The 26,895-nt window shown below is 41.1% G+C and overlaps 1 protein-coding gene across 1 annotated transcript; it reads left to right on the top strand.

The window, feature by feature from the left end:
• The first annotated feature begins 212 nt into the window (after nt 1-212).
• ankrd10b (ankyrin repeat domain 10b) lies at nt 213-26,895 on the top strand. Its single transcript, XM_062534511.1, has 6 exons — nt 213-581; nt 2,196-2,348; nt 6,363-6,454; nt 21,624-21,877; nt 23,176-23,271; nt 26,071-26,895. Exons 1-6 carry the CDS (start codon nt 375-377, stop codon nt 26,388-26,390), a joined length of 1,122 nt encoding a protein of 373 aa, XP_062390495.1. The 5' UTR covers nt 213-374; the 3' UTR covers nt 26,391-26,895.

The following is a 26,895-nucleotide window of genomic DNA, read 5'->3' as shown; positions in this document are numbered from 1 at the left end:
GTGGACCTCAACTCATTTACAAAATGGTTTTGTCAAGAGCATCTTAGTTTAGTGCCTAAACTGAAACAATTCATTTACGTTGTCCAGTTCGAAACCGTAATCCATTACAGATTTTCCAGAGCGTTGAGAGCAGACGGCCTCGGATCGGGATTGTTCCATTTCAGGATGTTCATTTAGCCAAGCCCTGTAACTTATTTCTCTGTCAGTCGGCATGAGCTTTGATTCTGCGTGTGTGCTCACTGTTTGCTCACAGGGCGGCGTGAGCCGAAACTGAGCAGTAGCACAGGCGCAGAATTTTCCAATACAAAACAATAGCTTAACCGTACTGTTGTATATATATTTTTTCACTGTAAAGAAAACCAATCGTAGCCTATATGCGCAGAATGTCGGTGGGCATAGAATCTGGCTTCTCCAGCGAGGAGGTGCTGAACATTAGATTCCCTTTGCATCGGGCGTGCAGGGATGGAGATGTAGGCGCCTTGTGCTCGATTCTTCAGTGTACGACCAACCAGGCAGACCTAGCCGTGGAAGATTCTTTCTACGGATGGACACCGCTGCACTGGGCGGCCCATTTTGGAAAGGTAATTAGCGTCTTTGTTCTTTTTCTGTACAAGGCTGACTATTTTTTTTTACAAAAGACTCTAAAAAGTTCACGTTTCCTTGCTCGGCTATACTGAATAAAGCATTGTAGTTAGCCGCCATTATCAAATGCGTAACGATAACATAAGGTGGCCTCACCAGGAAAATATCTTACATCAACTTTCTGTTCTTGAATTAATAAAGTCATCGTTTTGCAGTTACAACGAACATATATTTGAGACAAGTCATTTTACAGACCTGATTATTTATTATGCCAATGTTACAAGGTAAGTTTAGCTTACTAGAGCCAATAACGTTAGCCGTCGTCGCACCTAGCGAAGGCATGGACACTTCTTTGTCATTCAGTTTCTCACAACGTTATCCTTACAAGACAAATTAGCGTTGCAAAAGATCTGCGTGGTGATTACTTGAAATTTGCTTTGATGAGAAAACCAGTGCAGTGAACGTAAGCAAATCTATTGGTTAATACTGACCGACTGTAACACAATTCATTTCTTCACTACTGTCTTAACTTTAAATTTCGAATTTACATTTCTTCTTGCCGGGGAAAAAATAATATTAGCGTGGCAATTTAGCGTTAAATAGGCTACTAAAGACATTCCCATGTTGCTGTGCTTCATTGGTCTATTTTAGGTGGTACATTTAGATACTTTGTTCCTTTGCCCTTATCGTCTAGACTGGCGGTCATGGGTCTAAAATTAGACATATAAAATCGCTATAACGTTACTTCCAGTAAGGAGGAGAATCTGCTGGAAAATCTGAAACATTTCCCTGAAGGACACGAACAGCACAACAGCGACGCGAGTTGCAGCTGCACACTCAATAATAATTATAGACTGGAGTGAATTTACCCAATGAAAGTAATTAACACGTTGATTTTATTAAAATGTACATGTTAACTGTTCGCTTGAGCGGTTCTCTTTTTACTTTAAGGTTCACGGTCGCTCGCACGCTCCCTCCCTCCCAATAATCCCATTCATTCGCCTGGTCAGGTCTACCATTCCCTTTCTTCCGTGTTAACAGGGCTACGTTGGACAGACGTGCGAGCGAGAACGTAAAAGAGGCCTTGCCCGTTCTCGGAAAGCCTTTTCTAATTAAACTACGCTATCTGCCCGGCCACAGTTGCAGTTGCACATCCGTGCGTCAGACAGCTCGGAGTCATGTAAACGTTACGCCATGGTCGATGTGCAGGGAGAGCGTGTGTATCGTGTTTGCGTGTGCGGTTGTAGTGGATGTAGTGTCATAAATACAGTGTGCACGGAGCGCGGGAGGATAGGGAAGATTACAGAGGGAGTGGTTGAGTTATTGCTGGGAAACCTTATCTTTGGATTATTGCTGTGTTGCTCTGATCTTGCCTTGTGGCCTTGCAGGGTGCAATTAACAGAACAATGATGTGCATTCAGAGATAGAAAACAAAGACCAGCTCATTTCCTGTGATTAACTTTCCGCTCTCTTTTCTCTCCACCTTGGTCCTGGTCATTTCTTTCTGCCTTTTTCACTCATTTCCCTGCACCCCTCTCCTACAACAACCTCAACTCCAATTCCCTTTCATCCCCCTTCTTGGCCCACCAACCATCCAACCACACTGACAACAGCTGGAGTGCGTGATGCGTCTGGTGCAGGTGGGCTGTGGTGTGAACTTGGAGACGTCACGTTTCGCCCAGACCCCCACACACATTGCTGCCTTTGGAGGCCACCCTGACTGCCTGCTGTGGCTGCTACAAGCTGGGGCCGACATCAACCGACAGGTATGTCTCTGCAGGGCGTGTAGCGATGGGGTTGAATGGTTTACACAATGTTGTCATTGAGTGTGCTGCTTTTATGCAAAGATAAGTGAAGTGTTCAGTAATGCAATGTTACAGCTTCCTGTGCTGAATGAGTATTCACTTTGTGTAAATGTGTCTGTTTTTTCCTTGCACAATAATGGTTATTTGCCATGAGAACTGTGTGCGTTGATGATGTTAGTAGCTAAACAGAATATTAAAGTACGCTCAATCTCAAATTATAGTCTAAGTTTATCTCAAGGGCTGTAATTAGTGGTTGCAATTGCAGCTAGCATAGCTCTGACCCAATAATCAATAATGGCACATATAGGTTTTCATCGATTTCATGTCACCTTGTGTGGCAGTCATGTCCATCAATCATAGATACCATGCTCAGCATGCTAACTAATCAGATGTGTCCCATATTAAAGCTATATCTTGAAGTAATTTGTGCATTTTTGTTTTCATTCATAGATTAGTAGATAGCAGTGCATCATTTAAGATTATCTTATTTAGTAATGCTTCAACAGCACATGTTTTAAATGTATTAAATGGTAAATCTTGAGCTTAAGCTGGATTCATATTGGAAATTACAATTACAGAAATCACAATTGATATTTTCCCCAAGTCTTTCAGCCCTACTGAATACTCAGTATGCCATTGAAAGTGCACGTTTGTGCAGGAACTGTTGAGTGAATAGTTTTGCCTCTAGCTTGTGTGGGCTCTACATAACTTGTAGAATTGGGCTAGATGTAGGAAAAGTGGAAAAATCTGCAGTGGACAGCACACTAGACTGGCTGTAGTTAACATGGTCAGCAGAGGCTTGAGAGCCATGTCTGTGAACATTGTAGCAGAAATTTCGGAGGAGGTGGTAATGTCTTTTTGTTAACACAATGATGTCATACTTGGTGCCCTTCAAAAAGCACTGTGTATGTACAGTAACTGTAGTGTAGTTAAATGATTGGCGCAGAGCCCAGACTGCATGGACCTGGTACTGCTGCATGCTGTCATGTTTGTCTTCAGATGCCCTGGCTCTGCTGCATTAATGCTCTGTAAGATGCGCTTGGTTTTAACCCCCAAGGCCACAGTGTTTAGTTTCAGGGTTGACGTTTATTTAATAATTTGTTACCTCTGCCAAGGAGGTTATGTTTTCATCGGGGTTTGTTTGTTGGTTTGTTTGTCTGTCTGTTTGTTCGCAAGATAACTAAAAAAGATATCGCTGGATTTCGATGAAATTTTCAGGGAAGGTCTGAAATGACCCAAGGAAGATACAATTTTGGGAGTGATCCGTGTTACCGTCTGGATGCATTAGGCGGTTAGGCTCTCGGAGTGCTTTTCTAGTTTATTTTTTTATGGATTTGTAAAGACCTTTTTTGCATTGAATGCACACAGCTCCTGCTCCTGTGTACATTCAGTTAGATTGTTGTGAATCTGTCAGTTAGTTGCTTCATCCAGCCATGTTTAGCAGAGTTGCAAAAGTACTGTTGTGCAAAACTCTAAAAATATGAACTGAAATGTTGGGAGGCCAGATTTGGAATGTGGCCAGGTCGGCAGTTTTTTGTTATGGTCTCGGGAATTCACTGGATTTAGATGGAGCTAGCAACTGAGAATGAGCTTTTCCACTGTCGGTGGAATGAAATCATTTACAGTTTAAATATTGTTCTCTTTAGCTGTTTTTTCTCCAAGACTGACTTGTGTGCTAAGACGGCTAAAATGAAAGGTCTTGTGCATTTGAGCTGAACTGGTTTGAAATGAGTAGAGTAAAGGGTGGTCAATGTTGGTGGGTTCGGTTGAGCTCAAACCAATCCTGTTTGAATATCAGCTTGACCTTGGGGTAGCTCAGACTTTGCTGGAGATGCACATAGACGTACAATAGAGACAGGAGTACAAGCTTCTCATGCTCTTAACGATCATGCCTCATCCTGCATTTAGTGTGGAATTTAAAACAAGCCTGTCTGAGCTCCCTAAATCAGCCTGCCCGTGTGTCTCAGGCAGCAGTGAATGTTGTTTGCATACCCTGCAAGCTCTTAATCTCGGTTACACACGTACGCATGTCCGAGAGCACCCATGCACCCACCTTCACTTTGGACACGCCCTCTTTAAAAGTAAGATTATGCACCCTCTGCTCAGGGTTCAGCGCCAATGCTTTGTCTCTGTCGTGTGTGTGTGTGTGTGTGTGCGTGCACTGTGTGTATGTGCACAGTCAGATTTCCGACTTGGCTTGTCAGCTCAGATAGCCGTCCTCCTCCTCATCCTCCGATGCTCGGGGCTTGAGGGAATCCAGATTAGTAGGTCACTGTTACCACGGTTATATAAGCGCCGATACGTGCGTGGCACCCAATATAGCATGGCAGTGCTCTTTCACAGATTGTGCTTTATGCACACATCACTGAACTGAAAGAAAGGTTAATTTGAATATCCTAATGGCATCACTGGTTGGGTAGTCCTCCCCCCAACTTTGGGCAAAGCGCTAGCATGATGGCAGCAGCTGCCTGGCCAGCCAATCAGACACTAAACAACGAGTTACTAGGGCTGCAGACTGACCTATATTCTGTGCTTGTGATGAGTCATAAAAGTCATGGTTGCTGTGGGAATGGGGGGGGGGGGGGCTTGGTCTGGATGGTGCCATGGCGATGCTCTTGTCCTCTGTAAGTGGTGTCTGTGGGATGCTGTGAATTCAGGGGTGAGGAGTTCAAGCTGCCGCGCTCGTGTCTGAGCACACGGAGTATTCTGTCTCCTCTTGTTTATGTCAGCTGTCCCGCTTCAATGTGGGCTGGGATGAAACCTCTCAGGGTTGAAAGGGTTTTTAGAGGTATTTTATAAGATACGACAGAACTCTGAAAGAAAAGGTGAGACACAAGTGCTGTTTGAAGTGAGGTACATGTACTATGTGTCTTTTAGTAAATTGTGCTGATGTTTGTAAACGGAGACTGATTTTGACATGGGAAAGGGGAAATAAATAGTATTGTACTTACAATAAATTGTACTTTACAAATAAAATTGAATGCACAATTTGAATTTAACATAATAAAGCAAACCTCCAAAACGGGTTATATAAATAATTCTGCTGTAAAAGAATCGCTTGATGGATTGCTAGTTTTGTGGAGCCATGGATACTCTCTCAACAGAAAGGAAACACTCTCCCCAACAGTCCCAAGCAGTTGTTTTTCAGCTCCATCTCCTAAATCATCATAGGAGTAATTCAATAGACATGAAATCATAGCCTTTAAAAACACTTCAGTGACCTTTAAGGCAGCATAGGGGACTTGCACGTGTTGGTTTGCTCTTAGAAAATAGGCCCAGCTCTGGGAGGTTTGGACTGGAGAGAGTGACTCAGAGATCACAGCAGTGTGTTAGGGCAGTTGTCCTTTGGTGGTGTGAAATAAAGGCTTATCACAGATCCCAGTGGAGATGAAATGATCGTCATATACTCAGATTTACCTGATGACTAACAACACCAGAGATGCAGGAAAAGGGGTAAAAGGAACAGTTCAAATGCGTAGTTATTGAGCCCATTGATTCAGGTAGTGATGATTTGAACTGTGTCCTGCCTCACTACACACAAATCACTCACTTCGTTTTCTGTGCTTATATAATTGGTCTCTGCTGTTATGCATAGAGTGTCATTCACAGTAGTTTCAGTTCAACAGTCTTGTGCTTCCTGTTTTTAATTGTTTGTGTTGACTGCATGCCAGGAAAGGGTGTAGGCTGTCGAAGTGAACTGTGCACTTCTTGTTTCTCTATGGTTACTAATCAAAAAGAGAATGTGTGCATTTAAAAAAAGGTCACTGATGCATTTGAATGCCTTCTTTTCTCTCTTAGTCGTGACCGACTCGACCACCATGAGTTTCAGTACACACTCTCTAACTCACTCTCACACACACCCTCTCTCTGTCTCTCTCTCTCCCTCTCTCTCTCACACACACACACACACACACACACACACACCTTACCTTCACTGTTGCTCTCATTAACTGTGTTTGTGTTGTCTGTCTGCAGGACTATGTGGGTGAGAGCCCCATCCATAAGGCGGCCCGTGCTGGCAGCATCGACTGTATTAATGCCCTCCTGATGCGGGGGGCAAAAGCGGAGTAAGTACTGCCCTTTCCCCCCGCCTAGCCTGCCCTCTATAACTCTACTGCCCCTAGCTGCTTACCCACGCTCGGATTGCACGGTGTTCAAGGGGAACTCCATCAAATATTTTGCACACTCACCTTTCCAAAAGTCTCCATTCACTTTTTGTGTCCCCCTTCTAATCACAGTGGTGTAATAGTGAGCGTCAAGCACCTGGTGGTAGTTTATTTTTCACTTCGATGGGCCCACTACTCTTCAGAGTTCAGTTTGGGGAGAGTGCTGTAATTTGGTCACTAGGGTGAATTTAGTTGATTTCCACTGTTGCACTAGGGCAGTTAAATTGCTCTGGGATTTTACAGTGTTTGGACTCTTTCCCTTCTTTTGTGATTTGAGATGGTCACACGGAGACATTGAAACGGCCCATGTCATGATTTTTGCAAAGAGGGGGAAATTAAACCGTTATACATTAAAAACTGAATCATACTACCGGTATATACATCTCTAACTGAGTGGCAATTTAGGATATCAGTAAAGCCATATTATTTATGGCCAAGGATGTTCATTATAAATGACACAAGGATTTCTACTTGGCTCATGTGGAGAATTGCAACAAATCACAGGCTCAATTCAGTTCATAAGGTGCATTCAGTGTTCCGATAGTGTGTGAATACTAGGACATCATCCTAGGGTTGTCATTGAATAATTTTTCCAAACATCGTTTCAGTCACAAAGTGCAAGTTAGTGTAGCTGGTTTGCTGTGAGGCGAGATTAGTTGTATGTTGAGCCGAAAGCCTCAGTTTCTTCAAATTTGGCGAACATTAGAATGTCTGTGGCAATTGCCTTTTTCCTTACAGTCAAAAGAAAACAAACTGAAATGTTTACTCAAGTCGTTAAAATTTAAAAGCTCAAAGAAAACATGTCCACCATGAGCGTTCACCACTGTTTGCCAAATTTGAACACATCAGGCTTTGGGTTCAGCATACCACTAGTCTCGCACAGTAGTATCACCCACCAGGATTCCATAAATATGTGTTCAGCCAGATACCATAGGTACCGCTGGGTGCTTGACCATTTTATTTATTAAAGACAAAAAAGTGATTAGATAAGAGATGAATGACATTTGTTAATATTTGAATATAGTCTGTATTTGATGGAGTTCTTCTTCAACTTGTGTCTCTCCTTGAGCATGTACTTGATACCTATTTCATGTATGACCTGTACTATTTAACTAGTGTCTCTAGTACAATGTTTAAATGTCATTATCTTGCATTCCTTCATGTAGAAGGTAGAGGCAATTTAGTTTGAAGTTTTCCATTTTAACCGGTTTGCTTTGGTAAGTGTGTGTGTTTTTGTAGCTGGCTGGATGGACCAAATGCACATCTTTTCATAGCTCACAATCATAGCTAGTTCTTTTGGTTGAACGCCAAACAATAAAATAACTATTTAAACCTCTGAGATGACCATTTACTTGTTAGGAGATGGGCTCATTCATATGTTGGAGATAAGTTACACTGTCGCTGGAAGAAACATTCAGCTGTTCTCTTCAAATATGTTTTTTCCTCATTTGCCAGTTTTTGACGACTTGGCCCTTTTTTTCCGCTGAAACTAAATTGACAATGACTTGTGTCAACCATGCAGTTCTGCTGAAGTCCAAGTTGTGCTTGGAGCCGTTTTTGTTGACCACAGACCACGTTAATTAAGGATACACCAAATATCCCAGAGCTTGTCCAAATTCAACACCCTCCCTTTACACTAGGGATCCACACTACCTCTCTGGTAAGTGTGATTAATGGCCTCTAGAAACATTTTGATATTAGATCCTGGACAACCTACTCCAAGTATTGCGTAAACCACATGTTCTTGCTCTCCAGAACTAGGATTGGCTAGTATAGTACCCTATAACATCACAGTAACGCGATAATGGAAATATGTATTGCAGTAGAGGCATCACATATCTGCACAATTTGTATGTGGATGACTAAGCAGCCATATTTGATTTTGGTAGAAGATGGCACGATCTGAAAAATATTTGCATAGAGCTTACCATCATTCAAATCACTGCCCAATGCCCCAACCTTTAGCATCGATGTGCGGTTCTGAGCAATGGCCAACAGGTAGGCTACTTGGATGTTGCCACTAAACACACTCAGTGGAGATGAAAAGAACTTCATACTCAGGTTTAAAATCCGTCTGTGCAAGAAGCTTCCCATTTTTTCCAAACAGAACATAGTACACTCGGATAAATAATTAATAAGGGACCTGCTGTGATGTTGAGCTTCACCAAATACTCTGGAGAGTGGTCTCAATTTGACCTCAGACCGGTGCTACAGTGCTTGCTGTTGCCACTCCTCAAAAGTACATGGAGGTGCATTCCAGGCCGGCCTGCCACACTCTCCCTGTGTGCCTAATGATGGACGAGTAAATAGTTCATCCTGGGTCGCCCTGGCAGACTCTCCCCAGGCACCGTAGATAACCTGCCCTGTGGTCGGGAGTGGCAGCAGCTGCTGACATTCTCAACACACACATACACACACCCTGGTCCTTCAGGCGTCGTCTTGTACGCACACTGCTGTGGAATTTTTTAACAAGACGTAGCTTGGTGGATGAATTTTTTTTTTCTTTTTTTTTTCTCCCTTTTATTTTTTTAAGAATCTTCTGTCAAACCTGTAAGATTCTCCTCTCTTATTCTTTTTTCTTCTTCCTGCTCCGTTGTGAAGAACTCTAATAGGATTAAAAATAGCAACTTGCATTACTCGTCAGTGCAGTATGCTTTCACCTCTGGCAAAGAAAAGCGAAAGCTACTGTTGCACTTCTGCAGCTGAGGAAGGAAAAAGACCAACAGGGTTTTTGAAGAGGCTCATCTCCTTGCAAGTAAATGGTAGAAATGTCCTTATCCTGCATAACAACAATATGTCACTGACTCCAGGTATCTTCCACAGTTGCACTCATCAGCAAGAGTATCATTAAGCGGCCCTTTCCCCCTTTACAGGGACATGTGTACATCCATTAAAACTTTATGTGGTGTGCTTCATCGCCATGATTTAGTCATTACCTCTCCGTGTACTGGGTTGCCATTACTTCCATAATTGGTTTCACAGGGCCCTGTTTTTTTTGTCTTGTTTCCTTGCGGTGTCTGTTGGCGTAAATTTATGGCAGCCACATATACCTCCATAATTTGGTTATTTTTTTTACATGTACAATTCCTTTCAGTGTAGCTATAACAATTTTTAAAATGTCAGTTTTTGTTGACATTGAGAAGATAGTGGCCAAACACATTACTTAGAAGCTTTTGAAGATTTAGAACTAAACACCCTTTTGAAATCAGGATTTACAAGTCACAATTTTTTTTAATTTTGTTTTATAAATGATGTTTACCAGTCAAAGCTTCTCAAAGGGGCCATCACTGGCAACTGTCTGGTACTATATTTAGTGTTCCTTTACTGTGTATAACTACCAGTCTGGTGTAATTAATTATCTCTACTGGCCTGCCCACTCACATGAAGAAATACATTTAAATGTCTCTCATTTGAGGTCATTTAGAGTGGGAAGTCAGTTTGGAGATTAATACTGAGGCAGGGATCTTTTTTTTTTTATCCTTTCCTACCATCCAAAAGGATAAAATATGATCAACTGGGATTAGATCTCCTTGCTTTCAAGTAATGCCTTGCCATAGTGGAGAGTTATTGACTAAACAAAATTGAATTTGAGTATGTTTGTAATGTGTCATCCGTGGAAGAGTACCAGTATGGCTCTTGGTGGCTTAAGTGCCTCTGTAGTGTTTTCCTTCATCCAGCTGCTGAACTGTGAAATGTAAACATACTTTACTTCAGAACACCCTGTAGCAGAGGGTTTAAATCTCATTTGAAGTGAGTTGCTGGAGGAAGTGAGACACTGCAGAGGAAGCTTTTCTCTGGGGCCAATTTTTCCCCAGTACGTGTCTTACCTGTCAGAGTTTCTATTTTGGAAATTGGAGAACTTCCAGTGGCTTTGAATGCTGTGTGTATGTTTGCTCAACTTCAAACATGTCCCGGTTTAGCCTCTATTTGGATGTAGTCAGCTCTTCCTTTCAGAAGTTTATTTGATGATTATTTTAGCAACGATTTCCTCTGAAATCTTCCTTTTGTTCGAACGCATCATGTCAAATCAGTGAGAAAAGTGTTTGTCATTTCAGCTGTGTTTTGACAAAGATGAGTGTAGTGTAGCGTCTTGTTGCTGATTCCCTCTGGAACCACATAAACAGAAACATAATGACTCAGTCGGCATGGATCTTAGATTTCTGAGTTGAATGCATTTATATCATTGCATATTACCCTTGTATGAGCTCAAGGTTATGAAGAGTTATAAATAAACATGCATTAGCCAGGCCGTTTCAGCCCAAAGCCCAAAGACACTGTAATGGCCATGGATGTTGATAGCTTCTGTTGTGACTGCATAACCTGCTAATGCCTCTGGCATTAAGTTACTAGGGGGAAAAAAGACTATACAGTCTAGACAGATTTTCTCTTGGATTTTTCCATAATCCATAGCGCTTTATGAAATTGTCTCCCCTGTATGCTGATGGTTAACTTGTTGGCTGCCAACAGCATGCTAGAACAGAGAAGAGGTTTTGAATCCCACAAACCATAATTACCCGTAGACTCTGGAGGCCTTTATGGAGACAACTGGCCAGTTTCCTCATAGATGTAATCTCTCACTAGACATACAAGTGTTATTCCCGTCAACCCCCTCAGAATTTATGCTGTGGGTTTAAGATAGCTTTTTTGTGTGTGAGTGAATGAGTAGTCCATGTCTTGATTTGTGACGTAGCAAGGGGCCGTAATATTTATCTGTCCAGAAAGCATATCACACAGCATTCAAATTCACTGGTTATACATTGATGAAACTGGGCACTTGGACCCAGTCTGACAGCAGTCCTCTCAATATTTAACGTCAACTTCTTCCACAGCTACACTCAACCTTTTTCTTGTGATGGCATCATTGAAGAAATGTGCATTTGGTCTCCAGCCTCTTGACTATTTCGTTTTTATTTTTAGAAACCAGATATCACTGTAATTGCTCTGTGACTCATGTGTTTTCAAAGGTCTTAGTAGTTATGATGCTGCAGGTTTAAGTCAGGATTGAAGCATGTTGTAAGTACTGTTCCCTGTCACTCTGTTGTATTCCCTCAACAGCTGTTTTAGAGTTAGCAGTAGGTTTAGTCTGTGCCAGCCAGTACTGGAGGTCAAGGGTGAGAGGTCATTTAAGGAGACTCAGACCAGGTCCAGGACTAACAGGTAGAGGGGCTCATGGGGTTCCCTCCCTTTTTTTGTTCTTCATTAAATGCAAATATTAGCTTGAACAGTTCAAAACAAACTGGGAAAAAACGGACTAGAATAACTGCAACCACAGAACTTCTGTTTAGATTAGATTACTTACTAAACGATAGATATACAAAAATATGACCGTTTATGCAATTATTATTTCTGACATCACATAGACTTGAAACTTTTCAAATATACTTAGTGAAGGTGTTAAGTTCCATGTGCCTATTTGTAGTGGATTCCTCACAGTGGCCAATAAATAGCTAAGCTGTAACATTACATAATATGACTTGAGATTGTGCTACATCCACAACAACAGCAACAACAACAACAAACAATGAACCAAAGCAGCAAATAAAAATATCACCAAAAAACCCCTCGGCTTTCTTGCGCAAAATAGGCTTTGGTAAGCAAGCACTTATTAAAAAGGGACTTTATAATATTACTTTATAAATTCCCCACATCTGTTACTGCAAAATGACTGCAGTTGCAGTGTAGCTCTGTGTATTGTTTGGAAATTGTGCAATTGTTATATGTAAATCAGTTATGCATAAATCAATAACTATCTAAAATAAATAAATATGTAAAAGAATGGGTAGCCATTTTGTTGCTACACATACATTGATATCTCACCAGATTCTGCAAACATTGTAGGAGAGATTGTCCCAGCAAAAAAGGGTTTTACATGCTCTGAAAGCAGGACAGAGATGTGGTTTCATTCAAATGTTCATATTTGAAATTCAAATGATCCCTTATCTTCGTCCAAACTGGATTTTGGTGTGAAGCCCCATACTCTGTCATTGCTAAACAAGCTACCAATGTCAGTAAGAACGGTAATGAGCTAATAAACACATTTTAGAGTTTGGATACCAATTTAAATATGCAAGGTAATTAACATGTTATAATTGTCCTGTAAGGATCATTCTGAAAATATTGAAATCCCTAAAAAAAGAGCTTGTGCATGGTTCTATTTGTGCTATTTAACCACATGGTTAGCAAAATTAGAAACAGTTGAATGTGTTGCATAACATGATTAGAGAATGTTAGTTTCACCAAATTCCTGAAGCCAAATGTCAAACTATTTGCAGAATACTGATTGTCTGTCAGCGATGAAAGGACCCAAATGGAGTCAAATATGCTACAATGTCCCAGAGGACAGATGTCCGTCTTAGTATCTGCAGCCAATTTAGTAAAAGTCTTCCACATTGCAGTTGCTATGCAGATGCAGAATATTTCCAAATGGTGCAGGTGCAAAATAGCACAGATGATAACATAGCCTCTTTGGCAAGAAATTCCCATTGGTTGCAAACATCTAAATATTTAGAGATCAATTGCACTATACACAGTCTGTATTGCCATAGGGTATTTAAACGTATTCTTGAAAGAATGGTGTGACCCAGTTCCGCTGACTCTTGAAATAGGAAGACAAGCTGCTGCGCTATTCTCTCTGTGGGGAGCTTGACCCAGAGTCCTCCTCATATACGAAGAGATTGCTGAGATGCGCCTGTAACCGAGGTGTCTGTGCCAGCATCTGTGATTAGAGGAGCGAAAGACTGCAGACCTGCTAATGTTTTCCCAAGCAGCATTCCACAAGAAGCATTCCTCGGCCGAAAGGATTTTGGCAGGCACCCTGCAGTATGCCTTTCTTGGCATTGTCCAATTTCCTCAACACTCCGTAAAGACTCTTTTCAAAATCCAGTTCAGACTAAATTAAATCTTTACTTTTTCAGAAATGTTAAATTGACAGAAAATATAGGGGGAAAAAATGTAAGGACATGAAATAAATGTCTACAAGCTAACCAATGTTTAAACAATATCCAGATCTAAATGAACAAAATGACAATTCATGCATTCAAAGTAGACTTTAGAGACGGTATTGCAAAATATTTTTGTTGTCTTAAAGTTCAATGTTCCCTTAATACAAGACATTTTATGATCAGCCACAAAACTGGATATTGGTACTTTCCTCTCCTACACTACTGCTTACTACTATACAGAACTAGCAGCTGATGGTTTTCTTTCTGAACCACCGTAGTCATCGACGCTCCAGTGGAACTTTTCTCTTTCTCTCTGGCAAGATGACAGCCAGAACTTTGACCTTTTTACTCTGGTAACAGTCGTCATAGCTGCTGTCAGAGTTATCCTGCTTGACCGCCCTTTTGCCAGAGCTCCTTCATCAACTTTTATAATGGGCCTGCAACCATGCAACTGGTCTACTTCCCCCGGTTCCTGATCTCTCAACACAAACTTTCCCATTAAGGATCTATTCAGTATTTTGCCATTCTGTTGTGTAGTGAAGACTTAACGAAGATTCTTAACGAAAATGTTAAAACAATTAACCGGTATGTACCTCCTTAAATTTAGATTAATACCCTAAACATATTATCAGTGTTTGGCCCATATATCTTTTTTAAATTAATGCAATTCTATAGTGTTGCTCAAGATTGGCCTCCAAAAAAGCTTGAGGTTCTTTTTTGTTTTGACCCATTGGACACCCCGTTTTCCTCTTTGAAGATCCGAAGAAGAATGATATGAAGCGTGCCTGGTTACCTGGATTTGAGCCTCAAACAAAACGCACATAATTCCTGTTCCTTTCTTTTGTTCAACCTTAAGGGATATTCCTTCTTTGACCATTTCATGCTTAGACTTGATAGTCTGAGAGCTTTCTTGCCCCCCCCCCTTTCACTTTTCAAGTGTGTAAAATGATGCCTTGGGGCCAGTCCAAAAAAAAAAAAGAGATGGATAGATGTTAGACATTATCTGCACTGAATTGCATGCATTACCCTCCCTACTCGGGCTACATACAGCACTCTCTTAATGGAGTTCCATCTCCTCTTCTCTCTCTTCCATCTTCCCTTCACTGTCTTCTCTTGGTAAACACGTTTCCCATTGGGCTTGTGAGAGGACCCAAGTATGCAATATCCAGTTTTGAATGTTATACAAGCATCTAGCAATTTTTCACAATATAAATCTTACAAAATCTAATCTAAAATGTACTGAACGTCACACTTCTAGTTTTCTACTTAGTCTGAATGATGTAACTATAAAACACTTGTTTCTTTTTTTGTTTGTTTACATATTTATTCTCCTTCCCATGAGCCCCTGGTTGGAACAGGGGTGTGTTGCTGGGTATCAGGTTCTACATAGATGTCAGAATAGATACCAGGGTGAGGTGAGGTCAGGTGTTGACTTCTTAGATGCACATTATGTCCCTTAATCCATATTTAACCACTGTCTATTGCTGCATAGAAGTTTGACTTGTTTTTTTTTTTATTATTATGATCAAATGTCACCTGCAGTATTAACCTTTTATGATATGATAATTACGGTCTGTTCTTTTGAATTAATCACCTGTCACCTTTGCCCTTAAGAAAAGTGACATGATGACCAATCCCTCTGCAGATATACATCTATATACATATATATTTTAAATCTCTCTGTTAACTGTTAACAAATAAGAACAAAAAAGAAGAAATCTACTCGTCTACCATGTTTTGCAGCCATTGAATTCGAAATGACTTGATTTTTTCAAGTAATCCCAGAAAAGGGGGAGCGCAATCCAAATAGAATCTGCTGACTCTGCCACAAGTTCCCTTCTTGGAAAACCGCACAGTTGTGGCATTAGGAGTGTGTCTCTGTATCGCTTCCTACAGTTTCTACACACTGGCAATCTGTTGAGGTATTTCTTGCGGTGATTGGTTTTACTGATAGGAAATGATGCTTTTGTAGAAAAGTTTTTTTAAAAGTTTGATTTACTTTTTTATAGTCATGTTTATTAGAAATGCATGCTTTTACTTAACTATGCCCATAAAAAATCTAAAACTTTTATTTATTCCTTTTGTATTTATTTTATTGAACTTATTTGTTTCATTTTTACACTAATCGTAGGACCCCTAGGTTGTGTAGGTCAGGCCTAATGACTGTTATTTAAGTCACAGAAGTTGTAAGCATGGTGTTGAGCAGTGTTGCAGGTGATCCATTAGGAAGGGAGGAAACAGCAGCAGGAATTTAGTTTTATGTGTCCTGAGGGCAGCAAAGACAAACAAATCTGCTTTGCAGCAAGGGGAATCAAAAATAACGCTTCTTGACCAATGCTATATTTTATATGAATCAAGTTGTAACATTTCTGTCAGTAACACTATATAACAGACAGCGGCCATTTTATGTGGCATCTGTCTGTTATAATGAAGGCGGTGTCTCTGCAGTTTGTAAACATTTCTAAAATTAAAAAATGAGTCTTGTCAGAGTATTTGGCGTGGCAGTTACTTCTATTTTTCTTTAAAATAGGATTGTAACTGGCACAATGCCACAAGCTCCCCTCTCTGCTCTTTTGTTTGTTGTGGTGGCCTGGTATGCCCTCGACAGCTCATTAAGAAGTCGGCGAATTCACAGAATCAAAATGACTGCTGTCTGATTTGGGCTCTACAGCAGATGGAAGAGGGCTTCAAGGACACACTGCAGATAAAAGGCAGAGAGTAGATGAGCGAGAGGAGAGTAGTGTGGGCTGAGGGAGGGAAGGAAGAAAATGAGGGAGAGAAGGATTGGGGGGCTGATGATTAGGCTGGGGGGGTTGTTCACAGGGGGCAGGGGGGGCACTAGTCAACAAAATACACTTTTGTCTGCCCCCTGTCTTCCGTGTCATGCGATTGCGACTCCAACTGTGCCCATCTTAGTGGAATAATGAGGTGGTGGGGGGGCATAGGAATAGGAAGGAAGGGCCCCTTAGGAAAAACGTCTGCATTGTTCAAAAGGTCATGATGTATCGTGAGGTTAACAACTAATTAAAGGCAGTCGTTTAGAAATCGCTAGCTTAATTGACATGGCAGAAATCCTCAAAGTATTTCCTTATCCCAGTCCTATGAAAATGGTGGTTTGCAGTGTTGGCAGCTAATTAAAGGCCATTTTATATAAATCACTAGCTGATGTTGACATGGCAGAAATCATCAAAGTATGTTCTTATCACAGTCCTTTGCTCTGTAAACCACCATATTCAAAGTTCAGACGAGGGCATGTTTCAAATTTTCGCATTTAAAATGTTCCTCTTCCTCAGTTCAAACAATAGTTTGATAGATTGACAGCCACTTTTCAACCGGATTTTGCTGATATTAAAAAAAAAAAGAACAGAATCTGATTATCAGAGCCCTACCAATCATGGTTAGATTTATACAATTGTATCCAGTTCATTGATGAGTTTAGATGGATCACTGCTTTCATAAAAAAAAACCTACCTACATATCCCACAACAAAATATGTTGTATGTCAACATAGGTGCTGCCATTCCAGTGCACAGCCTTGTATGAGAAGACTATACAGTAGTATTAGAATGTGCATATAGTCTATTAGAGTTTATAGATTGACTGTTAATAGAAGTCCAGACATGTTTTGTGTTCATTTTACAATTTACTGTATACTTACAGAAGCCTGTGCACTGGAAGGAAAGCTAAGCTACGTAAAGTGAATAGTCAGCGAGGATGCTACAAACATTTTTTTTTTTTTTCAATGAATGACTTGAAAATGGAATATCAAGGTGAATCCTAGAATTGTGATCGGTGATTTCTAAAAGTAGTTAGTCTTAGCCTGTTAAACACAAATAAGCGAAGACCGGGATCGGGATGTCATTTAAATGCAGTAAGCAAGATGCTACCGACACAAGTAAGGGGAGGATGGATGTCCTCAGAAATCTCTCTCTTGCTCTTTGGTGCCACTATTGCCTCTGAGACATGTATGTGAATACAGTGTGCATAAAGCATGAACCTATTGAGTTGGCTAGTGGGTAGAAACACAACCTGTTTTTGTGAATGGCATTGCATACAGTGGGTACAGTAGACTGGTTACATTGAACTTTGCTGCAGCTTTTGGGTGAGGGAAAGGTTGTAACAGTTGTTGCTGTTTATTCTAGCTGTGTGCGCTGAATCTGATCTCCAGACAGTCCTTTGCACTTCCAAGGTCAAGGATAGTTTGGTAGAAAGCCTGCCACAAAATTTGTCTAGACATTTCAGTATTTAAAGGCTGCCAGAAATGCTCATTAATATGCTGTGTTGATCTCAGCCTCCATGTATATGGACTTGCTATATGCTACATTCTTCCAAATGTACCTGTTATTTTGCAATCCCAGAAGGACATTTGAGGGAAATATTACATGCTGGCTATCAATATTAAAGCCATTTTGATCAGCAATACATAGATATTACATAGTTCAGTGATACACAGATTTCGAACTGAAGCAGCTATACTTTCAGTTTATGAGAGAACAGGAGAAGTCCACCAGTTAAGTCACGAGAGCTCTTTCAGTCACAGGACTGCTGCTTGCATTAGTGAAGCTGGTTAATTGATCTTCATAGTTGTCCTACCCATGAAAACTGTTTGACGTCATAGTGTAGAAGCACATAGTGAACTATATGCATGTCCTAAATGAAATACCTTTGTGGTGATTTGTCAGTTGAAGTTGGGGAGTATAGTTTAACGATATCTCCAAGGGTGAATGTTCCAAGTTGTGGAAGTTTGTGGTTACAATGCAAAGGTAAGGTATTCCTATTGGTTTCTGTGCATATATCTTAGCTTTTCTAAGTTGTGTTGGTTAGCTGCAGTTTGCGTTCCGTTGTTGCACAGGTTACCTTTTTGATATCGACAGTATTGTTATGGGCAGAAGTCATACCGCATTAAGTGTATATTTACTGTTACAAAACGTGTTAATTATATTTTCATATATTCTAAATACTGTTAAAAAGACCTTACAGTTCCATTAGCTAGAGAAGGAACAGGGAAGTTGTCCCTACAGCCAAATTCGTAATGTACTGTTTACTTGTAGACTCTCCATAAACACATTGTACAATAATGGATTCTGTACTGATCAGCGCTGGTTTGCTTTTTAGGTAGGCCAATGGCTCATCTGCAGTCTGTCAGTATTGTACAGTCCGTTTTATTTCTTGCTGAATAGTATTCTGCTTTGTGCACACTATTTTATGTGACCTACTCTGAAACAAGGCAATGGCACCAAAGACCATAATCAACTGCAGAGACCTGCCTGATGGCTGTCGCATTTGGCTCACAGTTTGGGGGGAAAATCGGTATGAATTACTTTGAAGCGTTATTTTTTTTTCCTGTTAGATTTGGACAGCCTTTGAGGGAGGATGGGGGAGGGGTTTATGTGAATGTTTGGTTTTATTCATTGGTTCAACAGTGATTCATGAAAAACATTTTCTATAAGTGATTTTTTTTTTAAGTGCATCTTAATGTTGTTCATTTTGGTTGAATGTTTTGATTGTGCTTTAGACAGACAGGAGTTTTCAAATGGAACAATGCATCAGGAATTCATGAATGAATGAACGGTCACTAAATCAGAAACCTAGAAATCTAAATCAAATGAATATCTCCCTGTGTTTGTGCTCAAATTGTTTATGCACTCATGTCACAGATTACGTTCTGTACATACACAAGTGTCATAGATGCATTTCTAAATTGCCTACATATGAAGCTTAGCTTTACATTAATCTTCCCACGCAGAGACCTCGTAAGTGAAATGCAATGCCAGGACACGTGTTTTCCATACAGTCTTTTTCACTTGTACCACATACTTCCAAGTCACGTGGAGTGGAATGTGAGGAACAGAAAAGCACCCCAGTGTCCACACAAGGGGGAAGTGTGTCCGCCTGGCATGGCCAAGCGAGAAAAAAAAAAAGGCTAGAGTTTTCAGACACGTGGATACAGGCAGGCACCACTCGGTGACAAAGACCAGTTTGTTTGTGCTACGATAATCGTTTGCCACAGAAACAGAATCCGATGATGCTGAAGAGCTCTAGAACAACAAGTACTGGACTTGTTTCTCCTGCTCAGTCAGCTTCTGGGAATTTTTGGCACACTGCCAATGAAGCTTCCAGGCGGTTCATTTGTTTAAATATTGTTTTTTTTTTTGTTTTTTTTAAAGGAGAGGGGCTGGATGTATTTCAGGGCATTCTGGCCTCCACCACTTCCCTTAGAAGGAAGCGGTGTATAAATATGAATCTTGGTGTGGGAACAAGAACTTGTCTAGAAGTAATTGACCTCCTGTATTCATGGAACATTCTGTAGTAGTGCCCATAATGCAACCTCTGTTGCATTCTTGGACATTTGTCTTCAGATACTGATGTAGCATAAATAAGTAGCAGATACATTTATGAAGCAGTTCAAATAGATAGATAGATAGATAGATACTTTATTGATCCCCAAGGGGAAATTCAAGGAAGTAATGCATCTGACTGTTCAGACTAAAATGGTTAAGGTTTTCTATTACATGAATTGTGAGTGCATAAGCATCATGACGCACAACCCAGGGTGACATTCATGCCTTTCCAACCAGCATCATTAGTGTAAATGTCTGGTTATTCTAACAAATTGGGGATCACAGTTGCCTCTCACCTTCTAAGACTTCATGGGTAAGTTCCAAAGCCATTGTGCCCCAACCATGTGTGGTTTGTTCATTCATGCATTACCTGAACGCCAACAGTTATTGCTTGTGGTAGAATATGACAAAAACTATAGCTGTTATTGCACTTTGCCTGTATTGGATGCTTAGTTCTAAGAGTGGTGAGTTTAATCATTGGGGTGTAGGAGACGCATTAGCTCATTTTTCATCCTGCTTGCCGCTGATTGCTGGTTATTCTCAAACATACATTTTTAGATGTTACGAGTGTAAGCCATCCCTGCTTTAAACTGCTTTACTCCTAATTAGAAATGAAAAAAAGCAGTTCTCTGAGAGATAATGGCCAGTTAGGTGAGAAGAGCCAAGGCGTTCAAAGAAAGATGTGCAATCTCTTTCTTCCATCTGTTCCTGCTGCTCCAGTCCCCTCTGAGAGGATCACATTTCCCTCCTCCTATTCAGCACTTTCTCTTGCCAACAAAAGGTTCTCCAAATACCACATTCACAAGGCCATGAGTCGGCCTGAGCCTTCTGTTCTGTCAAACGGATCCCCTTGGTAACAATTTGCGTTTTGCAGTATTTATCAACCCATCTGTTCTTGATGGTTCTGTCACAGACATGAAGAATGTTTTTTTTCTCGTACCTTTTACACATTTCATGTTCAGAGAACCTATGGTCCTTGTTTTCTTGCTCAGAAACAGATTTCACAGAGCTTCCTTTTTGATTGGCTTTGAAGAATATTGACTACCTTAACATCCAGCTTCATAACTCCTATCCTGTTTACTTCAAGAGGATCACCCAGATACTACTTCGAGAGAGCCTCTTTCATGGTCCATATGAGATGACTGTCCATTGTGAAGACCTGCTGATTTGTCATCCCTACTTGCCTGTTCAATATTCTGCTGTCCAGGATGACTTCATTTCGTTCTTTTCTTGTGACCAAAACGAAGACATTTTTCTTTACACTAAATTAAATTAGCTTGTTACTTTTTCAGTGAGGACACAGTGCAGTGTAGTTGCTTTTCAGTTAGTGTAGGTTTTGGTTTCACCTTGACAAGTTGTGTCTCTGAACGTGGTTTGGGTTGATGCTGTTATGGTTGATTCAGGCAATACTTAAGTGCTAGTGCTTTTTTTTTGTCATGTCCTACTACAACTTCAGTCTCAATTTCTGATTGGTGAGAAATGTGAGATTTTACATACTCTATTTAGAGTTACTCTAAATTGAATTTCTATGATTTTATTTTCAAGGATGAAGATGGCCATCTAATCATTTTAGGAGTAGTAGCAGACAGGGTTTGAGTGTGTATCTGTGTGCGTAAGTGTGTTTGTTCATTCGTTTGTATGTCTGTGCTTGTATGTATGTACGTTGTGTGCGTGTCTGTGTGTTTGTGTATGTGTGAGTGTGAGTGTGTGGGTGGATGTGTGTGTGGATGTGAATCCACACTCGCTGAGGAGTAAAGCCCACTAACAGGCAGCTTTCTTGCCGTGCAGCTTAAGGAACGCCAGTGGGCTGACCGCTGCCGACCTGGCCCATGCCCAGGGCTTTCAGGAGTGTGCACAGCTGCTGGCCAACGCGCAGAACCAGCAGCTCAACTGCATGACCAACGGCTCCTCCACCAACGGCTCCATCGCCAACGGGGACCAGGCCATCACCCAGCTGCGCAGCTTCCTCAAGGGGGCGCCCAGCAGAAAGAGGTCCCTGGACAGCATGGAGCCGGATCACATCAAGAAGGCCAGAACTGACAGTAAGTCCATGGGTTTCGTGGCGAGTATGGAGGTTAATTATTTTATAAACGTATCATGTTTATAGATTTATAATTTTAGGATAAGGGGTGGACTTCAGAGTAGCTGTACCACCTACTGCATACTGTACCATCACAATAATGATGGCATCATAGTATAGATCCATACTTTTCTATGGGTTTATCATTCCACCCCTTCTAAGGATGGGTGATGTTGCTAAATCATTTATTCATTGAGATATACAGTTTTATACTGTTGTTCTGGATGTGTGATAATGTTTGGGTTATCAGTTACCGCATTTAATTGTGAGATTAACCAAAGGATGACAAAATAAAAGTTTGTTTGGATGCCTGAGGAGATGTAAGTTTGTAAGTTATCGATTGCTTAATCGCCTAGTATTTTGAGGCTGACTGTAGACGACAAACCTGAAACTAAAACGTTTGCGTTAATGCATCCTCTGGCGTCATGCCAGTCCCCTAATGCGCCCATGATCTAATGGAGAGAGATGTTCTCTGGGAACTGTCTTTCTCCTACAGCCAGAAGCTCATTCATTTTACTGCAGCAACCTCCATCTCTAAGCCTGTGATTGATCATTTACAGCCTGGCAAAATCAATAGGACCAGCTTCACCCTTTCACTCCAAACATCTAGAGCTTTATGGTTACCCACTCTCAGCTTGGTGCCAAGACATGATCATATTTTCAAAGCCGAGGAAAACAAAAAATAGCCATCACGCTGAGTCAGGATACAGCATTCATCACTGTTAGACTGACCCACATGCATTGCCCCTGGCCTTAATTCTTGCGGGCGATATGTTGTGTCGCACTGCAGAATTTCATACGTGTCACTTTACTCCATAATTACTGAACAGCCTGGAAACTGCAGAGCTGATCTGGCAGGAATGCAGTAGTTGAAATAATATTGATGCTACTTATCAGCGGTTTTCGATTTGAGTGTTAAGGTAGCCGAGTTGCTACAGGGGTACTACTGGGATGCTGTATGGAGCTACTTTAAATGTTGGGGGTAAATTTTTAAGGATGTGCACGAACATAGGCTATAGTGTTGAGAGCTAAGGAAATCTAAAACATTTTTTTATTGAACCATCAACTATCAGACCTCTCCACCCAGTTAATTTGAGCTGACTCCATGACCTCACTAAAATCAATTATCAGTGAAGCACATGTGCTTATTACTCTTAATTTCAAGGGTTGCTAAAAAAACAGTCTTGTTTCTACAGACGATATTTCCAATATGTCCTGTTGTAATAAGCTATGCTCCCCACCCCCTCACGCCATCCACAGCTCTCCAGTTTCCCATGAAGGCCCTGAACGGCTGTGCCCAAGAGGACCTGATGGAAGCCATGCACATGGAGCCTTGCTCGGCGGCACCGACCACAGGTGGGAACGGATCCTTCTCCTTTGGGTCCAATGGCTGCGTCGGGCCGCTGGAGGCGCACATGGGCGTTGAGCCCGCGCCGGAGGCCATGCCCATGGATGGCTCGTCCACCGCTCCCAAGGAGCTGGAGATCATCACGGTGGCCTCGATGCACATCCCGTGCCGCGTCACCAACTCTTACGCCTACCTGTAGTGGCCTTACTGTCTGGCTGAAACCTCCTCACTGGCCCAAAACCATTTTCAGATTTGAGCAGGTTTTGGGGGGGGGGGGGGGGCTGGGTAAAAAAAAAAAAAAAGAAAACCCCCTGTGTGTTGTTGCGTTGAGTGGGTTTGACTTACTCATCCCATGTTGAATGGAGAGGTGCTCGTATAGCGTCTCGTTCTGGTGGGTTCTTGTCCCACTGACTTCATCCTACTTCTGTACAACTCTGCCTGTGTGTGGTAGCGCTAGCATTCTGTTATGGTAGTGAAACTTGAATACGTTTTGTTTTCATGAAAACTAAAACGCATCCTCCAGTCAGTACACAGGCATGCTTGTATATAGTTGATAAACAGGCCAAACCATTTAAGCCCCAACTTTTTGCATTGCCCTCCAGAAGACATTATCATATGGATTGTCATCTCCTGGTCCTGTCTGACCATTCTTTAAAAAAAAAAAAAAATCACCTTATTTGTATGTTGTACCAATATTGTTCTAGTGTGAAATGCAAGATTCCATTTCATTAGATACATTCCTCATTCAAGTTATTTGGAACTTTTCTGCGTTGATGGTGTCCATTCTAGGATGTCATGCCCAGACACAATAACAATAGCAATGGTCCTTGTGCAAGTCAAGCCCACTGTATGCATGTACTGTGTTCAGAGCTGGTACTGTAACTCTGACTACACCCATAAGTCTTTAAGCTTCGTGGTGTTTTTGGCGAACCATGCCGATTACAAGCTTCCTGCTAAAAGTGTGACGTCTGTCGTCTCATTGTCCGATCTCCCTGCGAAGAGGTCACCCTTGAGGAAATACTCTTGCCCCAGAATTGTGCAAAAAAAAAAAAAATAGGCTCACTTATCCCTTTGATGGTGTTGGGCATTTTTGCGGTGCAAAGTCCAACTTTGACATGTCTCATGTGTTTCCATTTTTGTTTTGTTATAATTAATTTTGTATTCTCGTTATGCCAAAGCATATCTACATGAATGTATGACATTATACATTAACCTTCGCTGTGCAGCTTCTCTGTGTGCGCTGGTAGGTCGTGGCAAGGTGCTGTTTAACCCTCTGTCTGCCTATCCTTTTCCATTAGAAGCTGAGTGGGATGTGTTAGGGTAGTTTTCTCTGTATCAGTTCTTTTGAGTTAAATGATAAAAAAAAAAAAATAACGTAACTGAAAAAAATAAACTTCTTTAGAATCTCTACATGTATGGGGCCCTTTGGTATGAGGGTAGCGTTTTATTTTTTTTATTCTTTTTTTGTTGTGTTTGATATTCAGCTTGTTTTAGTTGTCAAGTGCAGATGTTGGAAAATAAGTGATTATTTTGAAAGTTATGAGTTTATTTTTAAAAAGTGTAATGGCAACTCCAAGACAATGGTGTAGTGAAACTGATGCTTTAGAAAATGCCTTTTCCTATGTAACGATACTTTAAAGGGAAGAAAATACATGTTGGACATTAAGGCTAATCAAAAGAAGACCCCTTGTTCCAGCCTGAACTTCCTGGTACAATGAAATAGCGGTCTTTTGTGGTGATCGCTGAAATAACGTCCTGACAGGATCATCCATGTAAATGACCTGACTGCATCTCTTATGTAGAGTGTAGCGTGATGATGAACACTGAAACAGTTGAACGTATTTGTATTTTTTTTGTTGAACTCATTAAATGTTCAGTCTTGAAATACCATAATGCCTTCTTTGGTTTTAAGTGTGGTTGTTTGGATGCTTGTGTGCGGCTCTGATGCTAATCTCTTGAAGCAGAGAGCAAGAGAGCGAGAGAAAGAGAGAACTTGTGGTGGTGAATAATTAATTTATCACTTTTGATTCATGATGACAAGTGACAAACTTCTAGAACAGTCCACATCAAGCAGACTCCTCAGCAACTGACTTGTTTGTGTATTTGGCGCCCCCTACTGGGCCTCAACTACTTTTATAGTGAAGAACACTTTCTAATGCATACACGAAAACAACCACTTCACAATGTGTTGAACATTTTTATGATGGCACAGTAAATGTCATTGAGTGGATCCTTACTGTAGAGAAGGAAACTTGATGCTGTACAACTCAATGTAACAATGTTCTGGACTTGGCGTTGGTTCAAGTGAGATTGATTAGATTGTTTGGGTCATGGCTGTATGTCAGTGTACCCCATTGTGACGTAAGGTGTAATGGGATGTTGGCCAGACGTTTAAGAAGTAGGGCAGTATGCCTAGTCTCCCGTTTGTATGTCAAAGGATCTCTTTATCAGTTTGAATCAGGACGTGACCTACTGCAACCAAGACAATTGCTCAAAGGTCTCCACCTTATGTAATGCTGTATTGACTCTGATTTTGCAATCAGAGTAGCACAGAAATCTAGTTGGTTACAACTAAAGAGGGACTGAGAACTGGCTATCGTATATGGTGCCTATTAGTGCTTCTTGTATACAAGAGATTGTTGGGCAGAGATCTTCCTGTTGCACCACTGCTCTGTTAGTCCCACCATTAACTGTGCACTTGCATTTTTCATTATCTTCACCATGTAGCCATTTTCAGGCAGCTTATGTGTCTTCATCTTGCCCATGTGTTGTTCAGGATGTGACTGAGGTCTCCTTTCCAACTTCAGGTGATCTTCATGGCTCAAGTCTGCAGGCAGTTCCTCAGCCCTTCAGCACCCGCCAGGCCAATGGGCATGGGTTTCCTGGTAACTGTGTTGACCTCATGGCCGACATCAGACATGGAGGCCATTTAGGGAACATGCGTGACGCCATCCAGACCGGTAACGTTGGCAACGGGCTGCGTTTTGGGAACCACCAGGGCTTGGGGGACACGGCAGAAAGCGTTGAGGACGGAGGCAGTGAGATGGACCACCACACCTCTGTGAAGGCTGAAGAACACTATGACCACGTGCTCTACAGCACCATGCTTCTTTACCACGGATGTTAAATGTGTCATTGGCCCTTAAGGATTATCCACTTATCAGCCTGTCCAGAATCAGTTGCCTTAAGCTTAAAGTCTGCAACTGTGCCTCCTAAGAGAAGGAGTTTGTAGTTAAACAGAAATGTGTCAGCTTGTATGTCTACCAAAAGGGACGCAACTTATCCTTTTTTTGTACTTGCGCTTAGAGCTAAATGTTAACTGTAAAAATAAGGAAGCCATTGAGGCCTAATGCATTGATGTGCATTTATATTTCTTTCCTTCCTTTTTTGTTATTCATTATCTTATGATTTTTTGTTACTGACGAGTAATGCCTACCATGAAATATACCTTGTGTATTTGTATTATAGTGCGTCTCAGTTGAACTTTCCATAAATTGCATCTTGTTTTTATTTGTGAGTATGCGCCGCACAGCTTGTGCTTAAAATCATTGTTTTGTTCTGTTACTATTTTCTTTTTGTACATAAGTTTGTTGTTTAAAAAAAGAAATGGTATTAAAAAAACATTACTAAAG

Source organism: Sardina pilchardus, chromosome 4 (assembly GCF_963854185.1).
Source record: "Sardina pilchardus chromosome 4, fSarPil1.1, whole genome shotgun sequence".
NCBI lineage: Eukaryota > Metazoa > Chordata > Actinopteri > Clupeiformes > Clupeidae > Sardina > Sardina pilchardus.
The sequence above is the reverse complement of the archived record's forward strand: the minus strand, read 5'-3'. Positions and strand labels throughout refer to the sequence as shown.